Source organism: Gorilla gorilla, chromosome 8, assembly GCF_029281585.2.
Source record: "Gorilla gorilla gorilla isolate KB3781 chromosome 8, NHGRI_mGorGor1-v2.1_pri, whole genome shotgun sequence".
Taxonomy (NCBI): Eukaryota; Metazoa; Chordata; class Mammalia; order Primates; family Hominidae; genus Gorilla; species Gorilla gorilla.
In genome coordinates this window covers 55,166,349-55,181,185 of record NC_073232.2, presented here as the reverse complement: position 1 = coordinate 55,181,185, position 14,837 = coordinate 55,166,349, and the positions used below count along the sequence as shown (strand labels likewise).

At 37.6% G+C, this 14,837-nt stretch overlaps 1 protein-coding gene across 4 annotated transcripts in view; it reads right to left on the bottom strand.

Moving 5' to 3' along the window:
- The window catches only part of ANK3 (ankyrin 3), a 704,894-nt gene that overhangs the window by 534,983 nt on the left and 155,074 nt on the right, over positions 1 to 14,837 (bottom strand). The window contains exon 1 of one of the 4 annotated variants that reach the window (XM_055354156.2): positions 8,468 to 9,022. The exons of the other annotated variants lie outside the window; for them this stretch is intronic. Coding sequence (XP_055210131.2) covers positions 8,468 to 8,530 — 63 coding nt within the window. The 5' untranslated portion in view covers positions 8,531 to 9,022. Of the gene's footprint in view, positions 1 to 8,467; positions 9,023 to 14,837 lie in introns of those variants that run through there. 4 annotated transcript variants of the gene reach the window in all.

Below are 14,837 nucleotides of genomic sequence, written 5' to 3'. Positions count from 1 at the left end.
TCTTTGTACTAAAATAAGCAAATTCCAATGCTAAGTTCAAAAAAAATCATTTCAAATTAATTACTGGAGGAGTCAAAATTTCAGTTTCATGGATGTGTATGCACAAGACATTGAATCATTTTGAATGCCTACTGACTATAAAATGGATAGCATTTATAAAAATAAAATTAACAGCCCAGTAGAAAACATTTTTAAAAAAATTTATAGCTATGTAAGACTAAGAAGAAAATTCAACAATGACGTTTAAAGTAAAATGGAAAAGGATTAAAATGCCTCTTGATATGGAGTATCATTAGAAGAAACAATGCACTGAACACGTGACCATGCTCAGTACACCATTACTCAAATCACCTGCTCAACAACAAAAGACTTCAAAAGGTTATTTGCCTGTAGAGCAGTAGCAATCAAATTAAGCAATGTCCAAACACGAGAATGAAAATTATAGGTCAATGAAACTGCCGTGTGCTCAAGGTCTGCCAGCACACCACCAACTTAGTAAGAGGGCATGGTGTGTTCAAGACACCCTAATCAAAGACTCCAGGACCAGATAAGAATACAATATAATTCCAGCAGCATTAAGAACAGGGAATGAAAATTAGAAATGGACATTCCTTTGACTCGCCCTTAAAAAATAAATGTATGTTTGGATAATTTGAGATTCATCAGAGAGGAAACAAGTACAGCTCTCACACATAAGGCAAAGCTATGGTGGCCTGGTAGAAAGAAAAAGAAAGAATGAGATACAGTTATGAAGTCTACCCTTAGAAGAAACACAAACCATAAAAACTAGTTTAAATAAAGTAAGTTAGTTTTTATTCTTAAGATGGAAAAGGCAGCTGAACTGAAATAGTGAAAATCCTTTTTCTGACATTCTCTAAAAAATAAGCAAACTCACTGCAGTGGAATTCCTTACCTAGTAGAATCCTAAACATATAAATATTTTTCTCCAATTTGCTCCTTAAAAAATAATCACTAAATGAAGCACTCAAGGGACCAAGTCTTCAGTAATCATTGACAATGAAAGTATATATTCTGGGCCATGGTCCAATGGAACATATAGTCCTACGAGATAAATGATGGTACAAAAGTAAAGACCTGGCCTTTCTACCAAATAGTTGGGATGTTTTCCTGTGAAGTAGTGGTCTCCAATGGCATCAGAGACCAGTTTCGTAGAACACAATTTTTCCACAGATGGTGGAGATGGTTTCAGGATGAAACTGTTTTGCCTCAGATCATCAGGCATTAGATTCTCATAAGGAGTGCACAACACAGATCTCTTGCATGTGCAGTTCACAATAGGGTTCACACTCCTCTGAGAATCAATGCTGTCTCTTATCTGACAGGAGGTGAAGCTGAGACCGTAATGTTCACTTGCCTGCCACTGTGCGGCCCGGTTCCCAAGAGGGCACAGACTGATATCAGTCCACGTCACAGGGGTTGGGGACCCCTGCTATAAACTATGTCTGACCTTAATACTTCCCTGCTCAAGTCCTTTTGGGAAACCCCAGGTCGAAAATGATGTTGTTAACTAAAATTCCTTGGGATGGTCTTTGTTTTCTTCTTTATTATATCTTGCCGTAACTCACCCCTGCACTCTATAGTCCAAATATACAAACCAATGCTTAGATTCACAAGCTTACACCAGGCAGCTCTGAATCATTTTCTCTCTCATCTCACACTCTCTAACTGGAACACTCTTATCCTCTGTCATCTGGGAAACACATATCTTAATCTCAATGCAAGCATGCCTTCGACTATCCTTTCATGACTTCATCCTCCAAATGGAAGTTACCACTCCCTCCTTTCTGCCACCAATAAAGCCTGAATTCAGCTTTATTTGGTTCCCTTAACACTTTGTACACAGATTGGTTTAACATACCAGCACGCTTTATTTTATTGTGCTTTGCAGATATTGCATTTTTTACAACTTAAAGGTTTATGGCAATCCTGCAATGAGCAAGTCTATCAGTGCCATTTTTCCAACACCATGTGCTCACTTTGTGTCTCTGGGTCACATTTTGGTAATTCTCAAAATATTTCAATTTTTTTCTTTATTATTATATCTATTTGGTGATCTAGGATCAGTGATGTTTGAAGTTACTATTAATATTGTAACTGTTTTGGGTAGCCACAAACCACATCCATATAAGATGGAAACCTTAATTAGTAAATGTTGTATGTGTGTTCTTACTGCTCCACTGACATGTTCTTCTCTCTCCATCTACCTGGGCCTCCCTATTCCCTGAGATACAATAATATTGAAATTAGGCCAAGTAATAACCCTACAATGGCCTTTAAATGTTCAAGGGAAGGAAGGGCCACACATCTTCCACTTTAAAGCAAAAGCTACAAATGATTAAGCTTAGCGAGGAAGGCATGCTAAAAGCTGAGACAGACCAAAAACTAGGGCTCTTTCACTAGTGAGCCAAATTATGAATGCAAAAAGCAAGTTTTTGAAGGAAATTAATGTGCTACTCTAGTGAACACATGAATGATAAGAAAGCAAAATAGCCTTATTGCTGATAGGGAGAAGGGCTGAGTGCTGTGGATAGATCAAACCAGCCACTAGCCAGGCATGGTGGAGCTCACACCTGTAATTCCAGCACTTTGGAAGGCCAAGATTGGAGGATTGCTCAAGGCCAGTAATTAGAGACCAGTGTGGGCAACATTGTGAGACCTCATCTCCACACACAAAAATAAAAATGTTAGCCAGTTGTGGTGGAGCACACTTGTGATCCCAGCTACTTGGAAGACTGAAGTGGAGGATTGCTGGAACCCAGGAGTTTGAGGCTGTGGTGAGCTATGATCATGCCAATGTGCTCTACCTTGGGGAACAAAGAGTGAGACCCTGTCTCTTAAAAACAAAACAAAACAAAAACCAGCTACAGCATTTGCAGAGCATGGCCCCGACTCTGCAATTCTGTGAAGACAAGAAAGTTGAGGAAAATGCAAAAGAAAAGTTTGAAGCTAGTAGAGGTTGATTCAAGAGGTTTAAGGAAAGAAGCTGTCTTCATAACATAAAAGTGCAAAGTGAAGCAGCAAGTGCTGATTTAGAAGTTATAGCAAGTTATCCAGAAGATCTAGCAAAGAAAACTGATGAAGGTGGTTACACTAAACCACAGATTTTTCAGTGTAGACAAGACAGCCCTATACTGTAGTGGGAGAAGATCCTACCTAGGACTGTCACAACTACAGAGAAGTCAATGCCTAGCTTCAAAGGACAGGCTGAGTTTCTTGTTAGGTGCTAATGTAGCTAGTGACATTAAGTTGAAGCCAATGCTCACTTACTATTCTAAAAATCCTAGAGTCCTTAAGAATTATGCTAAATCTACTCTGCTTGTGATATATATATGGAACAACAAAGCCTGGATGACAGTACATCTGTCTATAGCATGGTTTGCTGAATATTTTAAGCCTACTGTTGAGACCTGCTGGCCAGAAAAAAAAAATTCTTTTTAAAATATTACTGCTCATTGACAATGCACCTGATCACCCAAGATCTCTGATGGAGATATACAAGCAGACTAATGTTGTTTTCAGGCCTGCTAACACAACATTGATTCTGCAGCCCATCATCAAGGAGTAATTTCAACTTTTGTGTCTTATTATTTAAGAAATGCATTTTCTAAGGCTATAGCTGCCATAAGTAGTTGTTTGTCTGATGGGTCTGAGCAAAGTAAATTGAATATCTTTTGGAAAGGATTCACTATTCTAGATCCCATTAAGCACATGTGTGATTCTTGGGAGGAGGTCAAAATATCAACATTAACAGGAGTTTGCAAGAGGTTGACTCCAATCCTCATAGACAACTTTGGGGGCTCAAGACTTCAATGGAGGAAGTATTAATAATGGCAGATGTGGTGGAAATAGCAAGAGAACTAGAAACCTGAAGACATGACTGAATTGCAAGAGAACTAGAAACCTGAAGACATGACATGACTCATGATAAAACTTGAATGGATGAGGAGTTACTTCTTACAGATGATCAAAGAAAGTGGTTCCTTGAGATGGAATCTACTCTTGGGTGAAGACACTATGAACATTGTTGAAATGACAACAAAATATTTAGAGTATTACATAAACTTAGTTGATAAAGCAGTGGTGATGTTGAGATTGACTTCAATTTTAAAGAAGTTCTACTGTGAGTAATGTTATCAAACAGCATTGCATGTTACAGAGAGATCTTTCACGAAACGAAGAGTTTGTCAATGTGGCAAACTTCACTGTTGTCTTATTTTAAGGAATTGCCACAGCCACCCCAACCTTTGGCAACCACCATCCATCAACAGCCATTGACATCAAAAAAAGAACTTCCACAAGCAAAAAGATTAAGACTCGCAGAAAGTTCAAGTATGTACATTGCCTTTTTAGACATAAAAAACACATACTTAATAGACTATACTTAACAGACTACAGCATAGTGCAAATATAACTTTTATATGCACTGGGAAACCAAAAAATGTGCATGACTTGCTTAGTTGTGATATCCACTTTACTGCAGTGGTCTGGAACCAAGCCTACCATATCTGTGAGGTATGCCTGTAGCTGGCTCTAGCCAGTAATTGAAGGCTCTCCCCTATGTAGCATCTGCTAAGTGAATTGAATTAATAGAATTTCAGTCAGTATCACATGATTTATTAAGCATACCTAAGTTGTGAACCTGGATAGTATACCCTTCTTTGGATGCTGCTATGGACAAAATTGTGTCTCCCCTCAACCCCTCAAATTTATATGTTAAAATTCCAACCCCCAATGTGACTGTATGTGTAGATAGGGATTTTAGGAGATAGTTAAGGTTAAATAAGGTAATAAGGATGAGGTTCTAATATGATAGGATTGGTGGTCATAAAAGAAGAGCAAAAGATGCCTCTCCTTCCACAGATACACACTGAGGAAAGGCCATGTGAGCACATAGCAAGAAGATGGTCATCAGCAAGCTGGGAAGAGTGTCCCCACTAGGACCAACCATGCTGACACCCTAATCTCAGCCTTTCATTCTCCAGAACGGTGAGAAAATAAATTTGTGTTGTTTAAGCCACCTAGTCTATTGTATTTTTTTTAATGTCAGTCCAAGCTAATACAGATGCTAAAGAAAAAAAATCTTTAAGTGTCACTTCCTACATTTTATCCTTGGCAGCTGGTCAAAATAAGCACTTCTGCAGTATAATATCAGAGGGGGCAATATGTTATCCTGGGTCATCTCTTCTATAGGATCAGTTACTCTACATCAAGCTTGAGATTCCACCATGATGACCACTTCGAGGTTAGGTGTTATCATTTTAAAAACTTTCAAAAATACGGTCTTATTGATTATTTTTATTTTACTTTCCTAGTATCCCCAGTAGCTGCCTCAGGTACATGATCCCCATTTTATAGAAAAAGAGAGTTTGATTCATCTATTCAAGACAAGATATCAAGTTAGAAGCAAGATTACAAGAGCACCCAGGTCTCTTCAAGCGAATCCTTCTTTGATAACTAGCATAAGTTGACATAAACAGCTGTGGAATATGGATACACACAGATACCCTCTGCACATTCCAGAACAAAACACAGAAATTATTAGAAAAAACATTTCCTAACACCAACTTGAATCATTATATTCCTGATCAAAATACAAAAATACTATGTGCTAACAGAGGAATAATATGATTCCATCACATTTACCTTGATGACTCCATATTAAATGTCTCAAGAGAGACTTTATACCAAAATGCCCTAAGCATGTGATCTGTTTTTCTGAAAACACTCAACACCAACACATAATTTTAAAGGCCATTTTAAGATAGATTCTTTTACGGAAAATGATGTCACACTAAATTTTGTTTTAAAATAATTCCATATGTCACTAGGAAATATTTTGAATGCTTGGGGAGCTTGTTGCCACAGAGTTTGGCAGGTTGCATATATTTCCCACCTGAAATGCTTTTATTTGACCACACCCTCCCCTGCTTCAGTATAGGTCATCTGGAGCACCCAGAAAACTTCTGGAATATTTGCTTCAGAATAAAAAGGTATATATATATGTATACATATTTTTCAGCAACAAAATATTTGTATCCTTTTTCCAGAAAATATGGGGAGAAAAGGCCTACTCCTTTGAAAGATATCTACTTTTTGATATGTATCTTCTCTAACACTGAAAATTCTTAGTAAACTCTGATCAGTAAACTGGTAGAGATAATTCAATGGGACATTTATTTAGTGTCAACTGCATACAAGGCAGCATGCTGAGTGCTTTTGGAGGAAAATATCAGGAGGTTCAATGTGGTCAAGAGAATAAAGTAGGTATCTGATAGCTTGAAAAAGAAGCAGAATGTGTTAAGTGTCCAGACAGTATAAGGTGCTGTGTTCATCCAGAAGACTAACTTCCAACTAGGGAGAATCAAGAGATTTCAAGAAGAGGGCAAGATATGGGTTTGACCTTCAAGGATGGGTAGGATGTCACCCAGTGGGCTGGCACAGAAATGCATTCTCAATGGACAAAGATCAAGCATCAGAAGAATGATTTAATTCAGGGACTGGTAAAAACCCTGGTCTGGATAGAGTCAGATGTGAATGAAGTATAATGAGGGGGAAAAAAAACAGAAATGTGGGTACAGGTTAGACTGGAGAGCTTCAGGCCCTATGGTCAGGAATTTGGTACTCACTGAGCAGGCAGTAAGGAGTTTAGAAGGTACTAGGCAGAGGGTGATGATCAAAGCTTTCATTAAGAGTGCCCTAGTAGCAGTTGGGAGAGTGTGGAATGAAGGAAGAAGGGCTCAAAGCAATTGACTTTATATTGTGCTCTGAGCAGGATAACTTCATATGAGGAGACATGGAACACAGCTGGGAAAATTTCAAGGTAGAGAGAGGGGGGAAAAAAAGCCCGTGTTAAAGGATTCCACATAAAAGCTCGATGATTTACAACGAATCCAGCCACTGCTCACTCTAATATGGATTGCACTGTCGTGGTTCATGTGTCTGTCTCGGCTCTCTATGACACTCTATGTTCAGAATCATGGTGGAGCCTGTCAAGACACTTAAAGCCATATCTCATAAACATGAGCAAACCTGACAGGTTTTTTTTTTTTTTTTTGAGACCAGTGTCACTATGCTAGGCATTAAACAAATCATTTGTGCTGTGCAGCTGAGACCTGCTCCCTTGGGAAATCAGACTAACACCTTTGCAACATCATCAACCCCTGCCAAGGCAATGTACAAGAAGTCAAGGCTGACTTAAAACCAGTCTGCACAGATTCACTATCTGGAAGACATTGAACCACTGCCCTAGAATGTTGGCATGTACATAGACATGACCTCAGAACAGTCTGCTGGTAGTAGGTCCCTTAAGAACATCATATTCAAATTAACCTTTTAATTAATAATAAACAGATTATGAACTTTTTTTAAATGCCTGATATATTCCACGAGTAGCTGAAATCTTTATCTTCTCTACTATAGCCACCATTCTGTATGTGTCCACTGTCTGAGCATACATTACATTGGGCCAAGGAAGCATTTTAAAGAGGTAAAATTATATATGAGTCCTAGTAATTAAAATATTATATCTGAAGATTTTGACTATAGATTTTAAAAAACAGCACACATTCTCCTTATATATCTATGAGCTATAATCCTATTTTAGATATTTGTTTTTCTTTGTTACAGATGCACAACTGTCTTTTCCATTGGTGGCACACCCTAAAACCAAGACAATTTATAAACCACAATCAATCAAAACCAAATGACAGATCTAGGGAATTATCTTTTTTCCCCATTTCAAAATGAATTAAAAAGTTAGAAGCACCTTTGAAGATATACACATTCAAGAAAACCAAAATGAATCTACAGGTTTACCATAATCATCTATTAATATATTGATGATTCCTCAATTTACATGGAAAACAAAATTAATTTTTTGGATTATAATAGACGAACTGGGCATATGGCTGTATGACTGCAGGATTGAATGCAAACCTGAGATCTGTCAGCCACAAAATGATCAATAATTAAAATGGAGTTCACCTCCATGCTGTAATTTTAAAGTATAACTACAGGTTTCTCTAAGTTTCCCTAAAATATATGTTAAAGCTAAACATCTATACCATAATAATATTCATTAGTAATTATACCCTGTTGATTAACGAGCATTCTGTGAAATTTAAAGGAGAAAAAAACACACCCACCCACATAATTAGGACATGTGTTTACTTAATAATCCTGAATATCACTATGAAAAACACACCACTTCAGTGAAATCTAAATGACTGTATTTAACTGTTTAAATATTTTAGCAACGTATCCGAGTTGTGATGATTTTCCTCCAAGACAGAACACACCCATTAATAGACTGGAAAAACAAAAGCATTCAGATTCTAGCAGCTTCTTAAAAATCTAAAGCCAATCTCTTAAAAATTCAGCCTAAAGATCACTTCCTCCCCAGAGCCAGAGAACAATGAAGAGAACATGTTGCTTATTCATTTCTTACCTTTTTTCCTTTCCTTTTCCTATGAGCAGGTTTTGCATTTTTCTCCCTTGGTTCTTCACTCATCTTTCCTTTAAATCAGGTGAGTTTATAAAAGACAGATCACCGCCGGTATTCCAACATCCAAAACCACGGCAAAGAGTCAAAGCATTGAGACCAAAGTCCATTTACGGGTGCTCCCCAGGCAAAGCAGCCGCTGCTTAAACCCAGCCCCTGCTGCTGTCAGAGAGACGCGGGCTGCTAATGTAGCCCTGTTCAGCTTTCCTCAGGAAGAAACTGGGTGTTCTCTACATCAAACAGTCAATTATTCTTCCAAAGAAAATCAATATTTTAGCCTTTCATTTTTAACTAATCGTTACCCTGAGATAAGGTCCTGACAAGACTTTGTTGCTTGTTCCTCCACAGTGATTTGAGCCTGGAAATGGTGAGAGAGAGAGAGAGAGAGAGAGAGAGAGAGACACACACACACACCCTCACACACACAGAAATAAGCTACAGACTGCTGACAAGTCTCCGAAGCCTTCCCAGGGGCTGATTTGCTGCTTCTAGCAGGCTGGGAAGCTGAATGTAAATTGCTTTCCGTGCTGCTAGCCTCCCATACTAACACATGTGTTGAATGCATCAGGGCATACCGCAGGAGGCAGTCGGGAGAGTGATAAAAGATCAGGTTACTTGGTCTGTAAAAAAAAATTCAATGATTCAAACAATAAAAGAGACCTACCGCTACTGGAGAAGTCACATCACAGGCTAGATTTTCTCCATGATTACTTTTTTTTTTTAATGTGACATGCAAAAAAGATGCCAATCTTCACCTAAGGATTTCTAATGCAGGGTTTATGATGGAAAGCCCCATACCCAATTTGCCATGATTCATATTTAATCATTGGTTTCCTTCCATGAATATACCAACCAACCAACCAACCAACCAACAAGAAACCCTCCAGAATATTCAGGAAATACTAAGAGCAAAGCTGCTGTCTCTGTGGCAGAAACATTCTGTGCTTCTTGACTGTGTTTAGGGCAGTGCAGGTCTCAGATCACATTACACACTCCCCAGCTGCCCTGGCCACACACTGTGCTCACACTTCCCACTGCACGCCATCCTGAGCCCCAGGAATCTGGATATTTTCTGACTATCTGGGGTATTTCACACCTGGGTGGAAACCCCCTCACCATGCCTTCCATCCATTTAAACACAGCCAAATTACTATTATGAGCTGTCATTTAAGCATCTTTAGAAGCATGCCAGATACATTCTGATTCAGGAAAGAATAAGGTTCTAGGAGCAACCACAGACAACCACTAAGATGAAAACAGAGCACTTTGAGCAGATAACTGACAGAGGTACAAAGTGAGAGTGGGGTAACAAGTGGGAAAGGGAGAAAGAAGGGGAGAGAGGGTTCAGGTCCATTCCTAGTGGCTGGGAGCCAGGAATAAATCATATCAGTTCCACACACACTAACATTGTTATTCAGGAGACATAGCATTCAAATGAATATTAACTTTTTCAGGAGAAATGGGATTCAAATGAATGTAAAACACAGCCATACAGGAAAAAACAAGTTACAGAGGGCTAATTTTTCAATGGTATGTGTGGGGGACTTAACAATGGTTGAGCACATGATGCTAAAATATTAAACCAAAAGAACAGATCTGTTTAGGCTGAAATCGCCCCCATTTTTTACCTAGCATATAAAGGGGGTTTGTGTCCATATTCAACCAAGATTCCTTCTCCTACACCTGAAACACCAGTCTCGGAGAAAGACATGAGTTAGAGGGATGCTTAGATGCTTTACCCAGGGCTGAGCAGGCCAAGCATAGGGATTCAAGTGACACGCTCAGAGAGCCACGTGGATTTTACCAACCACAGGGCAGCTATTTGAGCTAATTTCTATTTGAGGTGTGCGCATCAATTATAATAATACACATCTCAGTAAGTCTGGGATGGCCAGAATTCTGAATGGTGTTGGGCATCTAATCACCATGTTCTACATTTCTGCTCAGACACTGAACTGCTGTTTAACCACAGTTTCCATTTTCTGCCACTATTCAGTAACATTCCTCTTGTCATGCAATATAAAAGGTAGAACATCTCAAGACGGCAAAATAAACCTTTCAAGTTCTTCAGTGATTCAACCCTTGCTCATCTTCAAAACATAGGGAAATCTGGGGAACTGGCAGTACCTTTACTGCTTCTACAGCTCATTGACTTCAATCGGGTGAACCTTGTTTATTAGTCGTGTGTCTTTTGAGGGATGAGGATGAGGTGGGTGCTTTATACAAATTCTTCATAAGCTGAAGAGTCTAAGCAGGTGGATTCAATTTTGACTTTCCCACCTAAATCTTGACATTCTTCACTATGTAAGCAACAGAGATAGTACATCCACCTAAAGTAATTTGTCTATAGTAGATTCCAAGCAGTAGGATTTACCTCCCAAAAGAAGCCTTTGTCAACAACTATTTACTGACTATCCAAAGAACATGGGCCTCTTTCTTTAAAAACAAAAAGCAAACAAAAACAACTGAGGGGGTATAAAAATTGAGATTAAATTTAGTTCATTTACATAAAAATTTACAAGTTAATTGGGATTATAAAATATACAAAATACAATTAACATGATATGTCTGGCCAAGGGCATAGCACAAGAATATGTTTGAAGAAAATGTCTTTATAAAATTCTTTTTAAACTATAAACGGGTGTTTAAATTAATGTAAAATTTAGGAAATTGATCGAATAAACATGAATTGGCAGGAAATGAATGAACCTGTGACTAAGGGTAGTTGTTTGCCCATTTCTTTGACAAAGCATGATCTTTGCTGTATTCATTTGTATATGTAAGGTTCGTATTACAAGCTGAAGTGCTCTCTGCTGGTTGGATGGAAAAAAAAAAAGGACGCTTAAAGACTGGATTATACGGCAAAATTCTACAAAAGATCATTTTAAGAAGGAATTATTCTTCCTGATGAGGAACTTGTAACTTTGAATAATATTTCAAGATGTCACATTGTTTAATCAGGTCTGACAGAAAACCCAATTTTGAAGAATATGTTTAAAATATGTCAAATTATTTAGATAGCAAAATGTACCATTTAAAGTTATAATTTAATAATAAAACTATGTGGCATATAACATGTTTTATGTCCATTTTCCGTAACTTGATAAGTTCCAGACTTTTTAAAAGAAACAAAGAATTACATCTCTGAAACTGTGTTAAGGCCAAAAGAGCTCCTATGCTAGAGTTAAGGCCTTAAATCATCACAAAATCAATAGTAATTTAATTTCTAACAATGTAAAAACATATCTTCACTTTATAAAATAGGGCAAATTTCATTTAAGGGTTGAAAAATTAAAACAACTTACCTTTAATAGAAAAGGTATTAGTTATTATTATTTAATGATGTTTCTCTACACCTCTACTCTAGAAATACGCATTCAAAGAAATAATGATTGTTTTAATATGCCCAAAGGTGTACCAGTGCATTTTAAATTAAAATTGCTCTGTGTAAAAGAGTAATTTGATTGACCTAAAAACAGTCTAGGGGTGATTACTTGTTTCAAAAATGTTAAATGTTAACTACTTTGCGGCGGTAATCTCTTTTCCACCCAAATTATAAAATTCCCTCAGCTCTTGGGGAAGTTAAATTTAACCTCAGAAAAAACATAAGCTGAATACATGGAAAATATCAATCTGGATGCAAAGCTCTATCAGTTCACCAAAGAGGAAAACACGACTGGATTATAATGTTCCCACACTTAACTCCACAGAATTCACTGCCTACTTAGAGTTCACTCCCGATAGAAGTCATCATAAACTAGTTGATACAGATCTGAGACTGTTCTATTTTTAAATTAAATAACTCGCATAAGAGGACACCAACCAGGGCCAACTGAAGTCTCGTAGAACAGATCTATTTTTAAAACAGAAAGTAGCTTGCCATAGGAGAAATAACAGGGTTGGGGTTATTAGGAAGCAAATTTTTTTAAGCTATCTTCTGCATAAAATTCACTTGAAAACACTAACACTGAACACAATTGTTTGACTGACATGAAGGTATATCATATTAAAGGTAAAACAAAATGAAGCAACAACCTTCCATTGATGTTCAGCAGAAATGCCTATATGAATAGGCTAATTTTATTTTTAAGGTTAGGATGTCATGCACTTACTGTAATTTACACTGCTAGTTGGCAAGCTAAAATAGTTACTAAATCTTACTAACAGCATTCCCTTGATACCATTCATCGATGTTTAAAATACTTGTAAAAGTGAAAGACAAATCCACAGGCAAACAAGCTGTTTTTTCTGAAAACAAAGGAATCTTTAGAGCTGAGTGAAACACTGAGATGCTGTGCCCTCTTCCTCCACCTGGCAAGGGTTTCCCCTGAGACCTAGCCAGTTCATAGCATAGCTGGTACCAGAAGCAATTCTACCAACTGCTCTGAAGAGCTTTCTTTGCACTACACCAGTATCTCCCAGAGAATGTCAAGTTAGCTGTGAAATTTGAGATGATATTCAATGGCAAACAAACTTGTCCTTAATAGTTATGCATTTACTTTCAATTTGAAAAAGAAAAAAGTAACTAGGCTCCATCAGGTGCATTTCATGAAAACTTCCCTGTGGGGTTTTGGTATTTACTTTGCACTACTTTGTGCAAATGCCATCAGAGAAGGGAACAGTACAAAGAGAGTGAGAGGAAATAGGTGGCCATTCTTCTTCCCACAGAGCTGGCATTGCCTTAGGCTAAGGATGGTCTTGTAATTAGTTCCACCACATCCACCAGTACTTTTTCATTCTCCTGCTTGCCCACTATCTCAAGTGATGTTCCTGGGGCCCTAAACTTCTAGGCCATAGAAAAGATTTACAAATACTAAAGCCTCAGAGTATAATTGTATTGATATGGTTTGGCTGTCTCCCCACCCAAATCTCATCTTGAATCCTAGTAGTTCCCACAATTCCCACCTGTTGTGGGAGGGATGGGTGGGAGGTAACAAATCATGGGGGCAGGTTTTCCTTGCACTTTTTTTATGATAGTGAATAAGTCTCATGAGATCTTATGGTTTTATAAAGGGGAGTTTTCCTGCACAAGTTCTGTTACTCTCTCTTGTTTGCCACCATGTAAGATGTGCCTTTCTCCTTCCACCATGATTGTGAGGTGTCCCCAGCCATGTGGAACTGTGAGTCCATTAAACCTCTTTTTCTTTATTAAGTACCCAGTCTCAGGTGTGTCTTTATCAGCAGCATGAAAACAGACTAACACAAGTATGTATAAAAGTCATTACGTTTTATAAAATGTCTTGGTATTTTTAATGTGATGAAAGCATCTGAAGAAACATGCTCTATATATTAGGCTTCTAGTCTTCTTTGAGTCTTCATATTGAAAAATGATCACAGTGACATTGGTCCATCTTCTTACAGCAACTGGAAATTCAGATAGGTGTGGGGCATAAGGTGAAGCAGAATGAGATTGTGAATTGAGTTGCAATTTCCAACCCATCCTCAAATATCTACAATGATTTTTTCCATATCTAATGATCACTTGTAAATTAAGATAGAAATTTTTAAACCTAGCTTAACTGTAAGCAACACTATTTGTGACAGTATGGTTTTGATACACTAGATTCATTTTTGACAATGCATTGAACTCTTCAACCAGGTCCATAGCAGGATTTTCCTGTTTTGTTCCGAGTTTTCTTTCTTTCCTGGTTATTCAGCCATATGCCCATTAAAATACAATGATATAATAAAAGTATATTAGTAAAATAGGGAGAGACAGAATGTTCAAAGACACATAGCTGTTAAATGCATGGTTTGCTTTTTGTTTATTTACTTCCTTGAACCTTTGCATTTTTGTTGGTATGGTTTTTTGAGCAGTGTAATTTTCTTTCACTGGGCTAACAATTTTCTCTAGAGGCCCAGTGATATTTACATGACAGATATACATTCTTTTGTGAGGTGAGGAACTGATGAGTCATTCCTTTGATCTTCCCTAAATCCATGTGTTTTACTTAATAATAATAAAGATCCTAAATGATTTTAAAAGAATGATGATGATAGAATCTAAAGATATTCCCTTGCTTTGTAAAAGGTAATTTCCAGCAATGCTCATATTAAAATGACTAAGAACTAAGGCTGCTTATATTTGAGCCCACAGTGAAATGGGGTCAGTAGTTCTGCTTGGCTTTCTTTTATTGCTGTGGAAAAGTCGTACAAAAGATGGACAGATACAGCTCCACTGGAGTTCTTTATTATCAAATATCCATCCAACACAGCAGCTTTCCAACTCTCCATATTCCAACAACATAGAACTATCAAGACCCTTATTTGTTCATCTCCTAAAATAAAAGGGATTAGAAAAAGAATTAGATTTCTT